We start from the raw sequence: 15,567 nt of genomic DNA, 5'->3' as shown, positions 1-15,567 counted from the left end.
TTATGGAGGTGGGAACTGAGGCCCAGAAAGTTTGAGGGATTTGCCAAAGCTACACAATATTTTATTTATTATTATTTTTAAGATTTGCTACAGGGCACATGCACTCACCAGAGAGAGAGAGAGAGAGAGTAAGCCACCAGTTCTGAGACTTGAACTGCAGTCAGCAGTGTGGGAGTCCAGCACCTTAACTACCATGCCACCTTCTGGTCCCCAGTTACACAGTCTAATAAAGGGCAAAGGGGTCAGGGCTCAAAGCCAGGCAACCTGGTAGAGCTGGTGAGGAAGGAGAGCTCACCCCCACCTAGGACAGGCGGGCTCGGGCAGGCTGCAGGCGTTCTTGCCTGTGGGTCAGGCTGGCATGAGGCTGGTGGACAGACCAGCACCAGTCATCCTGTCCCAGCCTGCCACAGTCAACAAATGTGTTCTCGAGTCGCCACCTGGGATATGTTACGCCATCAGTGCCCACTGCCTAATACCTTCAGCCCACACAGGCAGACCCTGGCAGCATGCCTGCTGCCCACGACTCCCAGCCTGTATCTGATGAGCTAGCTCCTCATGGGGGTGAATTGCAAGGCTCAGGTGAGCAGGCGCGGTGGCCAGAGCTTGGCCCTAGTGACCCTGCACCTGCAGGGCTCCAGGAACTGGGAGCAGCTAGTGCGTCAACCCCAGGGCTCAGGTGGAGACAGCCCCAGGGCTCACTGGCCGCCCAGCTGCCTTAGGATTGAGCCTTCTCTTCCCGGAAGCCTCTCTTGGTTCCTCACTGGTGGGGGTGAGGGGCATCTGTGTTCCCAGAATGGACCTGGGCAGGCTTCTCCTCTCCAGCCCCCTCCTGCTCCTTGTCCCCAGAGCAGGGCATGAAGGAGAAGCCTCTGCGTAGCTGTCAGAATGTGGGACGAACAAGGGTAGTGGCTGGTGGTTGCTTTTTTTATTTGAGAGAGAAAGGTTTGTTTGGTTTTTTGGGGTTTTTTTGGGTGTGGTTTGTTTTTTGCTATAGGGTACATGCCCTCTTGCCAGAGAGACAGAAAGTGAGAAATCACCCCCTGGAGGGATGGCCATGCCACAATCCATTCTCCTCTCGCAATTTTGGGCACTTAAAACTCATGCCAGGTGAGTGTGCGTGGATGCTCAAGATCCCGAGAGGAAAATGGAGAAGATTTTGTGGTGTGGCCATCCCCCCGGGGGGTGATTTCTTGCTTTCTGTCTCTCTGGCCAGCACATGTGCCCTGTAGCAAAAATCTATATAATTATTTGGGATTAGCAGATGGAGTGGTGGTTAAAAGCACTGGAATCCTACATTGCCAGCCATGGTTCAAGTCCTGGACCTGGTGGCTTGCTTTCTCACTTTTCTTCTCTCTCTTTGTTTCTCTCTGGTCATATTAATTAATTTATTTACCACAGAAGGTGGCGTGGTAATTGAGGCTCTGGACTTCCACACGGCTGACCATGGTTTGAGTCCTGGGCTTGGTGTCTTGCTTTCTCAATTTCCCTTTCTCTCTCTGTGTCTTTCTCTGTTCAATTAAAATAATAATGAGTATGATGAATACAATTAAATAATTATTTTTAAAACAAGAATTATTTTTAAGAGAATTAAATTTATTAATATTTTTAATTTGCTGTAGGGCATGTGCACTCACCAGAGACAGAGAGAGGGAAAGCGAGTAAGCAACATGCTAGGTCCAGGACTTGAACTGCTGTCAGCCATGTGGGAGTCCAGCACCTGAACTCCCACATCTCCTGTTGATCCCACTAAGCCTGCCTTTACCAGCCCTTTCTGCCACTTCTCAACCCCAAGTGGGTGGGTCTTCTTAAGCCCCATATGCATGTGGAAACAGGTTCAGAGAGCCCAGAGAGTTCTAGAGCCTGACAGACAGAGCTGGGACCTAGGGCTGTCATGTCACTCACCCCACCTGTCCCCCTCCAGGTGGCGATGGTGGAGGTGCAGCTGGACGCTGAACATGACTACCCGCCGGGGCTGCTCATCGCCTTCAGCGCCTGCACCACGGTGCTGGTGGCCGTGCACCTGTTTGCACTCATGATCAGCACCTGCATCCTGCCCAACATCGAGGCAGTGAGCAACGTGCACAACCTCAACTCCGTCAAGGAGTCGCCCCACGAGCGCATGCATCGCCACATCGAGCTGGCCTGGGCCTTCTCCACCGTCATCGGCACGCTGCTCTTCCTGGCCGAGGTCGTGCTGCTCTGCTGGGTCAAGTTCTTGCCCCTCAAGAGGCAGCCAGGCCAGCCGCGGCCCACCAGCAAGTCCCCAGCTAGCGGAGCTGTTGCCAACGTCAGTGTTCCCACCGGCGACATCACCCCAGGCCAGGCGGCTGCTATCGCCTCCACCACCATCATGGTGCCCTTCGGCCTGGTCTTCATCGTCTTCGCTGTCCACTTCTACCGCTCCCTGGTCAGCCATAAGACGGACCGACAGTTCCAGGAGCTCAACGAGCTGGCCGAGTTCGCCCGCCTGCAGGACCAGCTGGACCACAGAGGGGACCACCCCCTGACGCCTGGCAGCCACTATGCCTAAGCCCCCGCGCTCAGGGCCTTTCAGAGCTGTGGCCTTACCTTCCCTATGACCTCGTGCTGCCCCAGCCTCTAGAACAGCTTGGCAGGGGAGCTGGGCTTCATGGGGAACACGGAGAGTGGAGGGAAAAAGCTTTTTAAAAAAAGAAATTCCTGCACTTTGAAACTGTCCTCTAAGAGAATAAGCATTTCCTGTTCTTCCAGCTCCTGGTCCACCTCCCTCGGAGGTGGTGGGAGCCAGACTAGGGACAGACGCGCCCTTTGTCCCTCCTCTTCCCCGAGCCAGTGCCGCCTGGGTGCTTCCTGTCCTTTCCATCTCGGCCTCCACCTCGTTCCGTGTCGAGTGCGTGTGCGTGCGTGTGGACACCTAAATACACTCAGAAGGGACACCGCCTCCTCGTGTCTATGTCTATTGGGTCTGGGCTACTGGTACCCTGGGTCAGGGTTAAAGCAAAGATTTTTAACAACCGTTTCTTTTTTTTTTTTTAAGAGATTTTTGCTATAGAGCACATGTACTCACCAGAAAGACAGAAAGCGAGAAATCCCCCTCCCCCCAGGGGGGATGACCACACCATAATCCCTGCTCCTCCATTCACCTCTCAGGATTATGGGGATGCCCACACACGCCCGGCATGACTTTTAAGCCACTGGGTCTGGGACTCAAACCGTGGTCAACTTCGTAGGAGTCGAGCAACATGACCATTACACCATTTGCTGGCCCCATTTTTTTTCAACATTTTATTTTGAGAAATTTCAGTCTTGCTAAAATGCTCCATGAATAAGAACTGAAATGTGTATGCAGTTTTTTCTTTTCCTTTATTCCATAGGTGTGAAAAAGAGACGGGACCCCAGTGGGGGTCATGACACCATCACCCACCTCCGCCCTCAGTCAGTCCTGATCGTGGGCATCTGCACACCTTGGGTTCTCAGCGAGGTCTGTGGGCACGATCCCGGAGTCATCACATGTGCACGAGCCTCAGAACGCTGCATGGCACGACTGCCCTGCTGCCCGCCCTGCCCTGGCATTTCTTTTTTTTAAGGTTTCTGCCATAGGGTATGTGCACTCACCAGAGAGAGAGAGAGAGGAAAAGTGAGAAATCACCATAAGGGGCTGGCAGGTGGTGTGGTGGTTAAAGGCACTAGATTCCCTCATGGCTGACCCCGGGTTGAGGCCCAGACCTGGCGACTTGCTTTCTTGCTTTCCCTTTCTTTCTCTGTCTCTCTCTGGTCAAATTTTAAAATAATAACAACAAATGGAATTAAATTCATTTTTTTTAAAAAAGAAAAAAGAAAGGGAACCAGCAGTTAGCGTAATGGCTATGTCGCTGGACTCCCACGTAGTCGACCGCGGTTCGCGTCTCCGACCCGGTGGCTTAAATCTCACGCTGGGCGCGTGTGCGTGTGTGCCCAAGATCCCGAGAGGAGAATGGAGGAGAAGGGATTGCGGCGTGACCATCCCCCCTGGGGGGTGATTTCTCGCTTTCTGTCTCTATGTCTCTGTCTGTCTGGCGAGCGCACGCGCCCTATAGCAAAAACCTCTCCAAAAAAAAAAAAAAGAAAAAAGAAAAAGAAATTACTCCTGAGGGGAGACGGCCACACCACACTCCCTTCTCCATTCTCTCAGGATTTGGGGCACACGTGTATACACACCTGGTGTATTTTTCAAGCTGCCAGGCCTGGGACCTGCTGGCCCCTGCCCACAGTCATTCCTTATTATTGGAGCTAGTTCTATTCTAAAGTCACGGTGAAGGTTGGATTTGTGGCTATTGCCATTGCTCCTAGCGGGAAATGCTTGGGCTCCTGTCAGCCTCTGGTCGTGATGTTTTTGCCAACCACTTACTAGCCGTGTCGTACGTGTATTTCTGTTTATAAACATCTTTATTTTGTTGGCTCATGACCAGTGAACTCACTGCTACCAGCTCTGTAACTCACGCCTGGACGATGCTTATCTGACAGACAGATCTGTAAGACACATCAGAACCTTCCTGTGCTTAGGAAGAGCACTCTTGTATTTCACTTGGAGACCATTTCGAAAAGCAGAATCCCCAACAAGAAGCACAAAACTGTGAGGGATAGGACACCGAGTAGACCAGGTAAAGCACACTTGTTTACGGTACAAGCCGAAACGAGAAGGTAGGATGTCTCCCCCAGCAAGTAGGTGATTTGGCAAATACTGAAAACGAGAGTGATGCTATTGGCTGTGTCTCACCCCGGCCTTAGCCACATGCGTTAGTTAAGATATCATGGTCCTGGACCAGCCAGCACTGTGGTTAAGGCACTGGATCCCCGAGTCCCAGACCCAACAGTTTGAAGAACATGCCAGGTGCATGTGCGTGTGTATCCAGGATCCCAAAAAGATGAAAGAGAAGGGATTGTGGCATGACCATGCCTCCCGGGGTTGCTCTCTCACTTTCCTTCTCTGTCTCTGTCTCTCTCTGACACACATACGCACCCTCTAGCAAATTGGAAAGAAAAAAGGGAACCAGCAGTTAGCGTAATGGCTATGTTGCTGGACTCCCACGTAGTTGACCGTGGTTTGCGTCCTGGACCCAGTGGCTTAAAACTCATGCTAGGCGCGTGTGCGTGCGTGCCCAAGATCCCGAGAGGAGAATGGAGGAGAGGGGATTGCAGCGTGACCATCCCCTCTGGGGAGTGATTTCTCACTTTCTGTCTCTATGTCTCTCTCTCTGTCTGGCGAGCACACGTGCCCTATAGTGAAAACCTCTCGAAAAAAATAATAAAATAAAAGATCATGGTCCTTATCCTTAAATACTTCCTCCTAATACCAAGGACATTTCCCTTATATAACCACAATTTATTGATCAAATTCTATCTCGTATAACGCTCATGTTTACATCGTTTTCCCACTAGTCCCAAGAATGCCTTTCCCGGTAGTGCTTTTTCCTACCCAAGATCATGTGTTAACAATGATCTGTCACATCTCTGTCCTTTTATTTGGGACAGTTCTCAGCCTTTGTCTTTTATTACATTGACTTTTTTCCTCTCTTTTTAAAATAATTATTTAATTAACGTATTTTCAGTTTGCTACAGGACACATACACTCGAAAGAGATAGAGAGGAAAAGTGATAAAGCAAGCTACCCAGTCCAGGACTTGAACCGCAGTCGGCCATGTGGGAGTCCAGTGTCTAACCACCATGCCACCTGCTAGCCTCAACACTGACATATTTGAAGCGTCCTGGCCTGTCGTTTTGTGGAATGCTCTCTCAGTTTGGTTTCTCTGATGTTTCTCATTACAATAAGGTTACACATTCTATAGAGCAGGGATATTTAAGTGTGATGTGTTGGGATCCGTTTAAAACAAAATAAGAGTTGACTATTGGCAGATGCTGTTCTAAGCAGTATGTGTGGATTTAAATTTAACTCAGCCTCCTTATAAGGTGGGCACTATTCTTATCTCCATTTTGCAGATGACAAAATTAATGTCCAAAGAAGTTAAGTCACTTGGCAGGATTCACAAAGTCTGGCCCAGAGCCTAGGCCCTCACAAAAATCTTGTGATTCATTTTGGCTTTGCTTGAAAAATTTTTGAGATCCCACCCATTTTCTTACACACTAACAAAGCAGGAGCTGGGTTGCAGCCACCCTTTTCCCAGGGCATATTTTTAAAAATATTTAATTCCATTTGTTATAATTATTTTTTAATTTGACCAGAGAGAGAGAAAGGGAAAGTGAGAAAGCAAGCCGCCAGGTCCAAGACTCGAACCACGGTCCACCATGTAAGAATCCAGCGCCTTTGAACCACCATGCCCCACCTGCCAGCCCCCTCCCATGACATATTTTTGCCATAGTCCTCACCACTCTCTTGTCTCATGCCAGTCCAGCTTCACTTACTTACCCTGGTCCCCGTAAGTCCCCCCATAGGTTCTTGAACTTGAGATTTCAGTCTGTCCCCGAAACCCAATATGTGGTCACTTTAGGAAAGATTGGTTTGGTCTACAGAAAAATTGGCTTAGCTCTGGCTGAAGCAAAAGTTGGGTAGGGCATTGACAGGCCTGGAGCGTGTCTTCCCATTGTAGATCCAAGAGACTTCCCTAAAACTTTTTTTTTAAATCCGATGTCCTCCCCCTTTTTTTTTAAACAAGTGCACGACAGAGAAAGGGAACCCCCCCACACAATGGGCCTGGTTATGCCACAGTCCTTTCTCCACTTTCCATCCTGTCAGAACCCTGGACATGCATGTGCGTGCCTGGCTTTTCTTTTTTATTTTAAAAGGATTATTTGGGACCAGCAGATGGCACAATGATTACGGCACTGGACTCCCACAAAGTCGACTGCGGTTTGAGTCCTGGACCCGGTGACTTAAAACTCACATTGGGGGGACCAGGAGGTGGCGTGTTGGTTAAGGCGCTGGACCCTCCCACATGGCTGACCATGGTTCGAATCCTGGACCTGGTGGCTTGCTTTCTCACTCTCTCTCTCTGTCTCCATCTCGCTGGTCAAATTAAAATGAATGAATAAATAAAATTAAAGAAATATTAAACACACACACACACACACACTGGGTGCCTGTGTGTGGCCAACATCCAGAGCACAGGATGGAGGAGAAGGGATTGCAGCGTGGCCAGCTCCCTGGGGGGTGATTTCTCACTTTCTGTCACTCTCTGTCTTTCTAGCAAGCACGTGCGCCCTATAGCAAAAACCTCCCTAGCTGGAAAACCAGCTGCTCCCCAGAGAAGGTCTGGACATCTCATACCTTCCCTTAGGAGAGCCACCTCCCTACTTCCGAGACCCTGGATCAGACCCTGGAGTCTTTGGTTCTTTGGACTGAACTTGCCCAAGAATCACCAGCTCCACTGGCCTAATGCAGGTTTCCAAGCCCTCTCCCTAGAGATTCTGATCAAATTGGCCTGGGTGTGTCTCTGGAATCTAACAAGCACCCCAGGTATTCTCACACCCAGGCAACTTAGCCAAACACCAGCAGTTAAGAGCACAGTCTCTTTAATTCCAGTTTTATTTATATTTTGCGCAGATAATACATGCACATGGTTCCAAATACAACAGTGAAAAGTCGCTCTCCCGCCCCCGTCCCCCGTCCTGGTTCTCCCTGGAGACAGTATTGTTGCTTGTGTATTGTGTTCCTACCAAGTCATATTTTATACGGAAGCAAGCCCCCTCTCCCCAGAGTCTGCTTTTTTTTTTTTAAAGAGAGATTTTTGCTATAGGGCACATGCACTCGCCAGAGAGACAGAAAGTGAGACATCACCCCTCGGAGGATGGTCATGCTGTAAGCCCTTCTCCTCTTTTCTCCTCTCAGGATCTCGGGTGCATGTGCGCACACACACGCGCGCACCCAGGGTGAGTTTTAGGCCGCTTGGTCCAGGACTGGAACTGTGGTCGGCTGTGCGAGTCCAGCAACATAACCACTACCATCTACTATCCTGTCCCCCAAGTCTTTCTTAAAAAAAAAAAAGGTAGCCCTCTATACACACATTTCTCACACTCTTCTGTACCTTAAAAGCAGACAGACCCCAGTTTAAGCCCAGCAGTCTCCCCGAACCTCTAAAATGGCACTCATAGGGTACCGCATAGGCCGTTGGTTCCCGGAAGGGGAGCCATGAAGCCCTTGGCCCAAGGCCTGGAGCCCGGTGTACTCTGTGTGGTCGCTACTGTCAGTTCTATGCCCAGGGTGGCCAGACTTGGTTTCCTGGCGTCAGAGGTGCAGACTAAGAACCATGCGCTGGGTCAGGCCATGCTGCCTACAGTTTAGGGCCAGAGAGAACCTCGTGACGTCAGTGAGCAGTTACTGAGCTTTCACGTGTCAGGCACCCGTGAAGGGCTTTACGAACATCGCCGTGTTTCAGGGTTTTTCAATCAACGCTATCAACAGGGCTGAACCAGTCTTTAGCTTCATTTTTGTTTTTGTTTGTTTGTTTTATATAAGTTTGTTTATTTCTTCTATCAGAGAGAGAGAGTCAAGCACCCCAATTTCTTTTTTCTAAAAAGAATTATTTCATTTTAATTATTCATTCATTTATTTCAATTTGACCAGAAAGACACAGAGAGAGAAAGGAAGCCACCAGGTCCAGCACTCGAACAGTGATTGGTCATGTGTAAGTGTCCAGAGCCTAACCACCATGCCACCTGCTGGTCCCCCAGGGACCCCAGTTTCATGCCACGATCTCCCCAACTTCAGCCAGTTTGGGTCAAAGGCACACCTGTGTGAGCACACTTGGTGTGCTCAGGGAGGCCTCGGGATGTGAACGTGGGATGTTCCTCTGTGGGTCTAGGATCAGTGTTGCATTGCTCCTGCATTACCGGCTGGCCTTTTTATTATTATGATTATTACAGTTTGCTATAGGGTGTGCGTTTGCTAGAGAAAGGCAGAGAGAGGCAGAGAAATCAAAGAAAAAATCACCTCCCTTTTCCTCCATTCTCAAGATTTTGAGTACACACCCAGCATGTTTTTCAAGCCTCTGGGTCTGGGACTTGAACTGTGCAGTCAGCCATGTGAGGTCCAGCAGTCACCGCCACGCTGCCTGCTGCTCCAGCTCTTTCACAATGTGTTTACACTGCAGAACGTTCAGCAGCAGCCCTGGCCTCTACCCACTAGAGGCCAGCATCTTCGTCCCTGCCCACTGTGACAACCAAAATCATCTTTAGAGATTGCCAAATGTCCCTGTGGAGCTAGGGGCAGGAAGGATGGAGCAAAATTGCACCTAGTTTAGAGCCACCGCCATACTGCATCCGCATGGAAACGAACCACAGTAACCACGGGTGGTCAGGATCATTATTGTCCCCTGCTACAAGTGAGGAAGCCGGAGAATAGTTTGGGTGACATTCCCAAGAACACACAGCTCTGGGCTTCATACCCGAGCAGCCTGACTCCAGAGCTCATGCTCCTGCCTTTATGCAAGTCTGTCTTACCTCTGAGATGTGGCCCAGGTGAATGTTCTGCAAAGCTCTTCCTGGGTATCTGGTTTGCAATCCAGTTTTAAGGCTTTGTTATCAAAGCCTCAAAATACTCTGGTGAGGTCTCCTGAGACCCATTTTACAGATGGGGAAATGGAGATCACTTGCTTGGGGTCACAGCCAGTTTGGCAGAGGTTCTCGGCCCCAGTTGGACATCAGAGTCACCTGGGAAACTTTCTGAACGTGTAGGACTCACCACAGATGAATTAGAAGGGAACCTCTGGCCATGGGACCTGGGTGTTCATGGCTTCGAAGGCTCCCCGGGGGCCCAGCCTCAGTGACACAGGAAGTCGTGTGCTGGAAGCCTCACAGCTGACGTAGGTTGGATCCCTGGCTGGGTCAACCTAAAACACTGGGCAGGCGGGCACTTGCCCAGGATCTAGAGGAGTGGAGGCCTGGGGAAAGGGATCGCAGCATGACTAGACACTATTGAGGATGCCTCTCTCCTCTCTCTCTCTCTAAATAAAATAAATAAGCTTAAGGGAATAAAACAAAGCCCCCACGGAATTTCCCAGGGCGAGAGCTCCCCTGCTAGGCTGTGAAGCCAGGTCAGGTTTCCGTCTCATCCAAGTGGCCCATGCAGCAGGATGCAGGCTTGCCCCTTCTGGGCTTCTCAAAGGGTCAGAGGCCTGGAACTGCTGTCTGCATTCCCCAGGGCTACCTTCCCCTCCCTACCCACAGTGCTTCCTGAGCCCCGTGCACCGGCGTCCTCATACCGCGGGTCCAGGGCTCACGCCACCAGGTTGTTCCTTTATTCTCACGCACTTCGGGATGAGGTCATAGAATGAAGGCCAGAACAACAGGGTCCCCAAGGCCAGCTGGAGAGAGAAGCACTGGCCCCCCTATTGGTAAAGAACAATCTAGTGCTGGGAGAAGTGAGGTGCCCTCGAAGGGTGCCAAGGGCGTGCCCAGAGTCACTGCTCACCCCTGCAGCAGGAGCCACACCGGTCTGAGCAGTTGGGTAACACAGTTGAGCTCCTCCTGAAACTTCAGTGTTCTCTGCGGGGGCAAGGGAGGTGGTGGGAGCTGGCGTTTGAGAGATGCTGGACCGATGCCCTTTCCTTTAACTCTCACGGATACTGGACAAGGGCCCACTGGACAGAATTTGCAGAAATGGAGAACCAGGGCCAACCCCCTTACTCAAGGGTATCTAGAAGCAAGTGCCTCCAACCCAGGTGGCAAGGGTGAAGGGGAAATTTGGGGCAGGACTGGGATACACTGGTCTTTAGTGAAATGGATTTTGGAGGGGAAGACCCCCCAAAAAAAGACCAGCTACTGCAGGAGGCAAGACACCTACCCTCTCTGGTCTCACACCTGAGCACTTTGGAGACCCTAGGAATCTGCTTGTTCCAGCCCCAGGGCTGCCTCCACCTCCCAGGGAGCGGCAGACACGCCTGCCCCCTCACCCGGCATCACTGTCCTTCCTCCTCCTCTGTCTTCTTGAACATGGCCAAAGCTTCCTGCAGCACACTGTCGGGGTCTAGAATTTTGACCTGGAGGGGACAAAGGAGAGTTAGCGTGGGGAGAACGGAAAACCTAGGCTGCCCGCCTTGTGGGCCGCTGCTGCCTGCCTTGTGGGGATGCCCCAGCTGAAAACAAAACCTTGTCTGTTCCCTGGCTGGACGGGCAGGGTGGGGCGTGACGGGGAGGGGGTGCTGGTTTCTGTTTCTCTCTGGGCGGGGCCACAGGGCCCTGGCGAGGGCTGCCCACCTGAGGAATGGGGAACTGGGTAGGCGCAGGGGCCTCATCACGGCCAAAGTCGATCATCGTGCCGCACTTGGCCACGTCGTCCACCCAGAAGCCTTCAAACAGCTGGCCGTGGTCGAGGTGGAAGAAACGCCCTGACCCATTCTTCATGCCTCTCTCCCAGCAGCCCTCGTAGCGGTTCCCATTCTCTGGGGGTAGAGACAGGGAGGGTGGGTGCTAGGCACAGCTCACCCAGCTAGACCACCAGCCCGGGCCCCGGCAGCTGGCATTTGCCGCTCGCTGTTTACAGCTATGCCCGTAACGTCAGTGCACGTCAGGCACCACTGAGCACACGGTACCCGAGGACTTCAGCTTCATTATCTCTGTTTTGTGCACGGTTAAGCAAATGGCCTGAGATCACACAGCTAGGAAGAGCTCGAGGCTGGATCTGAGTCTGGGTAGGCTGGCTTCTGAGTCCAAGTCACTAGAAATGATACACTTGGAGACCAGCAGAGGGTGTAATGGTTACATCGCTATACTTCCACATAGTCAATCATGTTCAAGTCCCGGACCCGATGGCTTAAAACTCATGCCAGGCACGTATACATGCATGCCCAAAATCCCAAGAGGAGAATGGAAGCAAAGGGACTGTTGGCAGGTGCCATAGTGGTTAAGGCTCTAGACTCCCACATGGCTGATTATAGTTCAAGTCCCATATCTGGTGGCTTGCTTTCTCACTTTCCCTCTCTTTCTGCATCTCTCTAGTTGAAATGTTTTAAATAATGTTTAAGTAATAAATAAAATTAATAACTCTTTATATATGTACATATATATATATATATACTATATATATACATATATATAAATTAAATTTATTTTATCACTAATGCTCTTCACTCCTGCCAGCAGCATCATTCCATGCAACACTTGCAGTCTGGGAAGCAATTCCTGTGTTTCTGAGCATCTATAGAAAAGGTACTTTTAAATGTTCAAAAAAATGAAAGAAAAATGATGATCTTGGGCCAGCGAGGTGGCATGGTGGTATGGGAGGCGAGGTCCCACGTGGCCCAGTGTGGAGTTTGAGTCCTAGACCTAGAGACTTGGAAATGATGCTGGGCAGGTGTGCATATCAAAATCCCAAGAGGAGAATGGAGGAAAGGGGGTTGTGGCATGGCCATCCCTCCCTCACTTTCCCTCTCTCTCTCTGTCTGTCTCTCTGTCTGTCTCTCTGGCAAGCACACGTACCCTAAAAGCAAAAACCTCTTAAAAAATAGTAGATGTGGGGACCAGCAGTACAGTATTTATTCACTCATTTATTTTAATTTGACCAGAGAGAGATACAAAGGGAGAGAGTGAGAAAGTGAGAAAGCAAGCCACCAGGTCCGGGACTCGAACCATGGTTGACCATTTGGGAGTGTCTAGCACCTTAACCACCATACCACCTGCTGGTCCCCAGTAAATAATTCTTAAAAAAAAAAATAGTAGAAGTTCACTGAAGGCAGACGGGGGAGGGGACTGAGAGTGACAGCAGAGGGGCTAAGCCTACACCCTCCCCAGCAGCCGCAGTGCCTCAGTTCAGCCGAAGCTCATTAGCAGCTAGAATCTTGAGTTTTCAGGAGACTGGGCTCTGAAAGCACCTACTATGTCCCAGGCCCAGTGGGTGACACAGTGACTTAGTCCCTGCCCTTATGCAGATCAGTCTAGAGGGACCATGCCACTAGCTTTGTTTTTTTTTTTGTTTTTTTTGTTTTTTTGTTTTTTTTGAGAGGTTTTTGCTATAGGGCACGTGCACTCTCCAGAAAGGCAGAGAGAGACAGAAAGTGAGAAATCACCCCCCAGGGGGGATGGCCACGCCGCAATCCCTTCTCCTCCATTCTCCTCTCGGGATCTTGGACACACATGCACACGAACCCGCCATGAGTTTAAGCCACCGGGTCCGGGACTCTAACCATGGTCGACTACATGGGAGTCCAGCGACATAGCCATTACGCCAACTGCTGGTAGCTTTACCCCCGTGTTACTAGCTTTACAAAAAGCCAAGCAGGGCCAGGCCTTGTCGTAGGCACTTCACCCAGACCCAGTCATCTACTCCCCAACCACTGCTGTGAAATGGGTACTATTCTTTCTTTCTTTTTTAAGAATTAATTTAATTTAATTTAACCAGAGAAGAACAGAGAGAGAGAGAAAGTGAGAAAGCGAGCCACCAGGTCCAGGACTCCAACCACAGTTGGCCATGTGGGAGTCTAGCACCCGTAGCCACCATACCAACCTGCGGCCCTGGTACTGTCAAGTAAATTCTCCAAGATTATAAACCAGTGCTAAGAAGGAAAGGAAGCGGGTGCTGGAAATTATGTGAAGAATGTGCTTTAGGCTTTAGGCGGGGTGGACAGAGGCCTCACAGAAGGAAACAATTCGCAGATCGAGGGGAAAGCATTCCCGAAGTTGGAGCAGCAGTGCAGGGCCTGGGGCAGTAGGTGAGGGAGAGCTGAGAAGAGGGTTAGTAGGGCTGAAACCGAAGAGGGTCCCGGCCAAGGGAGAAGTGGATGAACACTGAGCGGGGAGCAGGACCAGAACGCGCTGGGCCCCAAAGACCACAGGAAGGGCCTTGAACTCAGTCTCAAGGAAACAGGGAACCACGTGAGGGTTGAAAACAGGGTAGAGATGAGGTCCAATTTGTACCTTTTTCTTTTTTTTTAAAGGTTTTTGCCATAATGTGCACGTGCTCACCAGAGACAGTGAGAAGGAAAGTGAGAAATCACTCCAGAGCCAGGATGGCCGCACCACAATCCCTTCTCCTCCACCCTCGTCCTGGGGTTTTGGGCACTTAGGCACGTGCACGCAGCATGATTCTCAGCCTCCAGGTCTGGGACTCTGATCCGTCGGCCATGTGAGACTCCAGTGCCTTAACCACCACGCCACCTGCAAGCCCCCTAATTTGTACTTTAAAAAACTCACTTTGGGGACCAGCAGGTGGCATAATGGCTATGTCGCTGGACTCCCATGTAGTCAACTGTGGTTTGAGTCCTGGACTCCTCAGCTTAAACTCACGCCTGGTGCCTGTGTGTGCCCAAGATCCCGAGAGGAGAATGGAGGAGAAGGGATTGCGGCGTGGTCATCCCCCTTGGGGGGTGATTTCTCACTTTCTGTCTCTCTGTCTCCGTCTGTCTCTTTCTGGTAAGCACACATGCCCTATAGCAAAAACCTCTCAAAAACAAACAAAAACACCTCACTCTGGGTGCTAAGTGCTGATACCCAAGCAGACTTGGACTTCTCATCAAGTCGCTCTTTCCAGAGCTCAACGAAAGCTGGCCCCTTTTCCTTGAGGCCTCCATTGAGGTGTTCAAATGTCAGTTCCTGAGGGAGGCGTTCCTGGGCCCTTAGTCAAGCTAAATAACCCTCTCCCTCCTCCTGGCCCCCACTCCTCTGTCATGTCTTCCTGTTTCCTAAGAATTCCTTAGCACTTCTAACCTCTCAAAGAGAGACTGCTTGACCTTGAACGAGTGACTTCACCTCTCTGTCCCTCTGTGCACTGTGAAGTGGAGACGGGGCGAGTTCCTTTTACAGGATTATCCTGGGAATTAAATGAGCTCAGTGCTGTGCGGTGTGGCCTGTGACTCCTAGGGCCTTAAGAAACTGTTTCACCTATGTTTACTGTGGGGCTCCACGGTAGGATATAAGCTCCTGGGGCCGGCAGGTGGCATGGTGGTTAAGGGCGCTGGACTCCCACATTGCCGACAGCGGTTGGAGTCCCAGACCTGGCAGCTTGCTTTCTCACTTTCCCTCTCTCCCTATCTCTTTATCTCTCACCCTGTTCCTCTCTGGCCAAAATAAAAAGTAAATAAGTAAATAAATAAAGTTAATTTTTTTTTAAAAAATGGATATAAGCTCCCCAAGGGCAGTCATGGGGTCCTCTTCCACAAGACAGCGAGGCCATGGTCAGATGGGCGTGGCCAGATGGGGAGGGGAAGGACCACCTGACATCGGACATCTAGGGCATGGCCCGCCAGCGGGACCTGGGGGCGCTGGGCGGGGCCCGTCTTGGTGGGCGTGGCCAGGAGCTGCTGGGGGCGTGGCCGTCTGGGGTGGGGACACTCACTCAGCCGCAGCATGCCCTCCCCGTCGTGCTTGTCATTCCACCACTGGCCCTCGTAGATATCGCCGTTGCTGTAGTACATGCGGCCCCACCCGCTGCGCTGGTTGCCACACCACTCACCCTCGTAATATTCCTTGGGTCCGAAAAACTGGATCCCGTAGCCCTGAAAGCACCCAAGTGTTTCTGTTCACAAGCGCCCCGGACTCCACGACCTTCCCGGGCACCGAAACGTTGCCCTGCGACCCAGCGAGGGGTCGTGTCTTGAAAGAGCGCCCCACGCTGTGTGTTTCTCTATCCTTCCACTCTGCCTTCCCGCAGCCCATCGTCCCCCC

At 51.1% G+C, this 15,567-nt stretch overlaps 2 protein-coding genes across 3 annotated transcripts in view; one reads left to right on the top strand and one right to left on the bottom strand.

The window, feature by feature from the left end:
• The window catches only part of LOC102475070 (calcium release-activated calcium channel protein 1), a gene marked incomplete at its 5' end in the record, with an annotated part of 17,021 nt that extends 14,101 nt beyond the window's left edge, over positions 1–2,920 (top strand). Inside the window, 1 exon segment of the mRNA XM_006149347.2 lies at positions 1,922–2,920. Coding sequence (XP_006149409.2) covers positions 1,922–2,530 — 609 coding nt within the window.
• A 7,266-nt stretch (positions 2,921–10,186) lies between these two features.
• MORN3 (MORN repeat containing 3) overlaps positions 10,187–15,567 on the bottom strand; it is a 22,879-nt gene continuing 17,498 nt past the window's right edge. Inside the window, exons 3-6 of one of the 2 annotated variants that reach the window (XR_003549516.1) lie at positions 15,239–15,398; positions 11,167–11,351; positions 10,754–10,949; positions 10,187–10,455 (exon numbers count right to left, since the gene is read on the bottom strand). Coding sequence is in view for 1 of the 2 variants with exons in the window: in XM_006149291.1 (XP_006149353.1) it covers positions 10,869–10,949; positions 11,167–11,351; positions 15,239–15,398 (426 nt within the window). In the remaining variant the exon portion in view is untranslated. The remainder of the gene's footprint in view (positions 10,456–10,753; positions 10,950–11,166; positions 11,352–15,238; positions 15,399–15,567) is intronic. The other variant, XM_006149291.1, reaches the window with a different exon arrangement.

The sequence above is a fragment of the Tupaia chinensis genome, unplaced genomic scaffold, assembly GCF_000334495.1.
Source record: "Tupaia chinensis unplaced genomic scaffold, TupChi_1.0 Scaffold000258_1, whole genome shotgun sequence".
Lineage (NCBI taxonomy): Eukaryota > Metazoa > Chordata > Mammalia > Scandentia > Tupaiidae > Tupaia > Tupaia belangeri.
The sequence above is the reverse complement of the archived record's forward strand: the minus strand, read 5'-3'. Positions and strand labels throughout refer to the sequence as shown.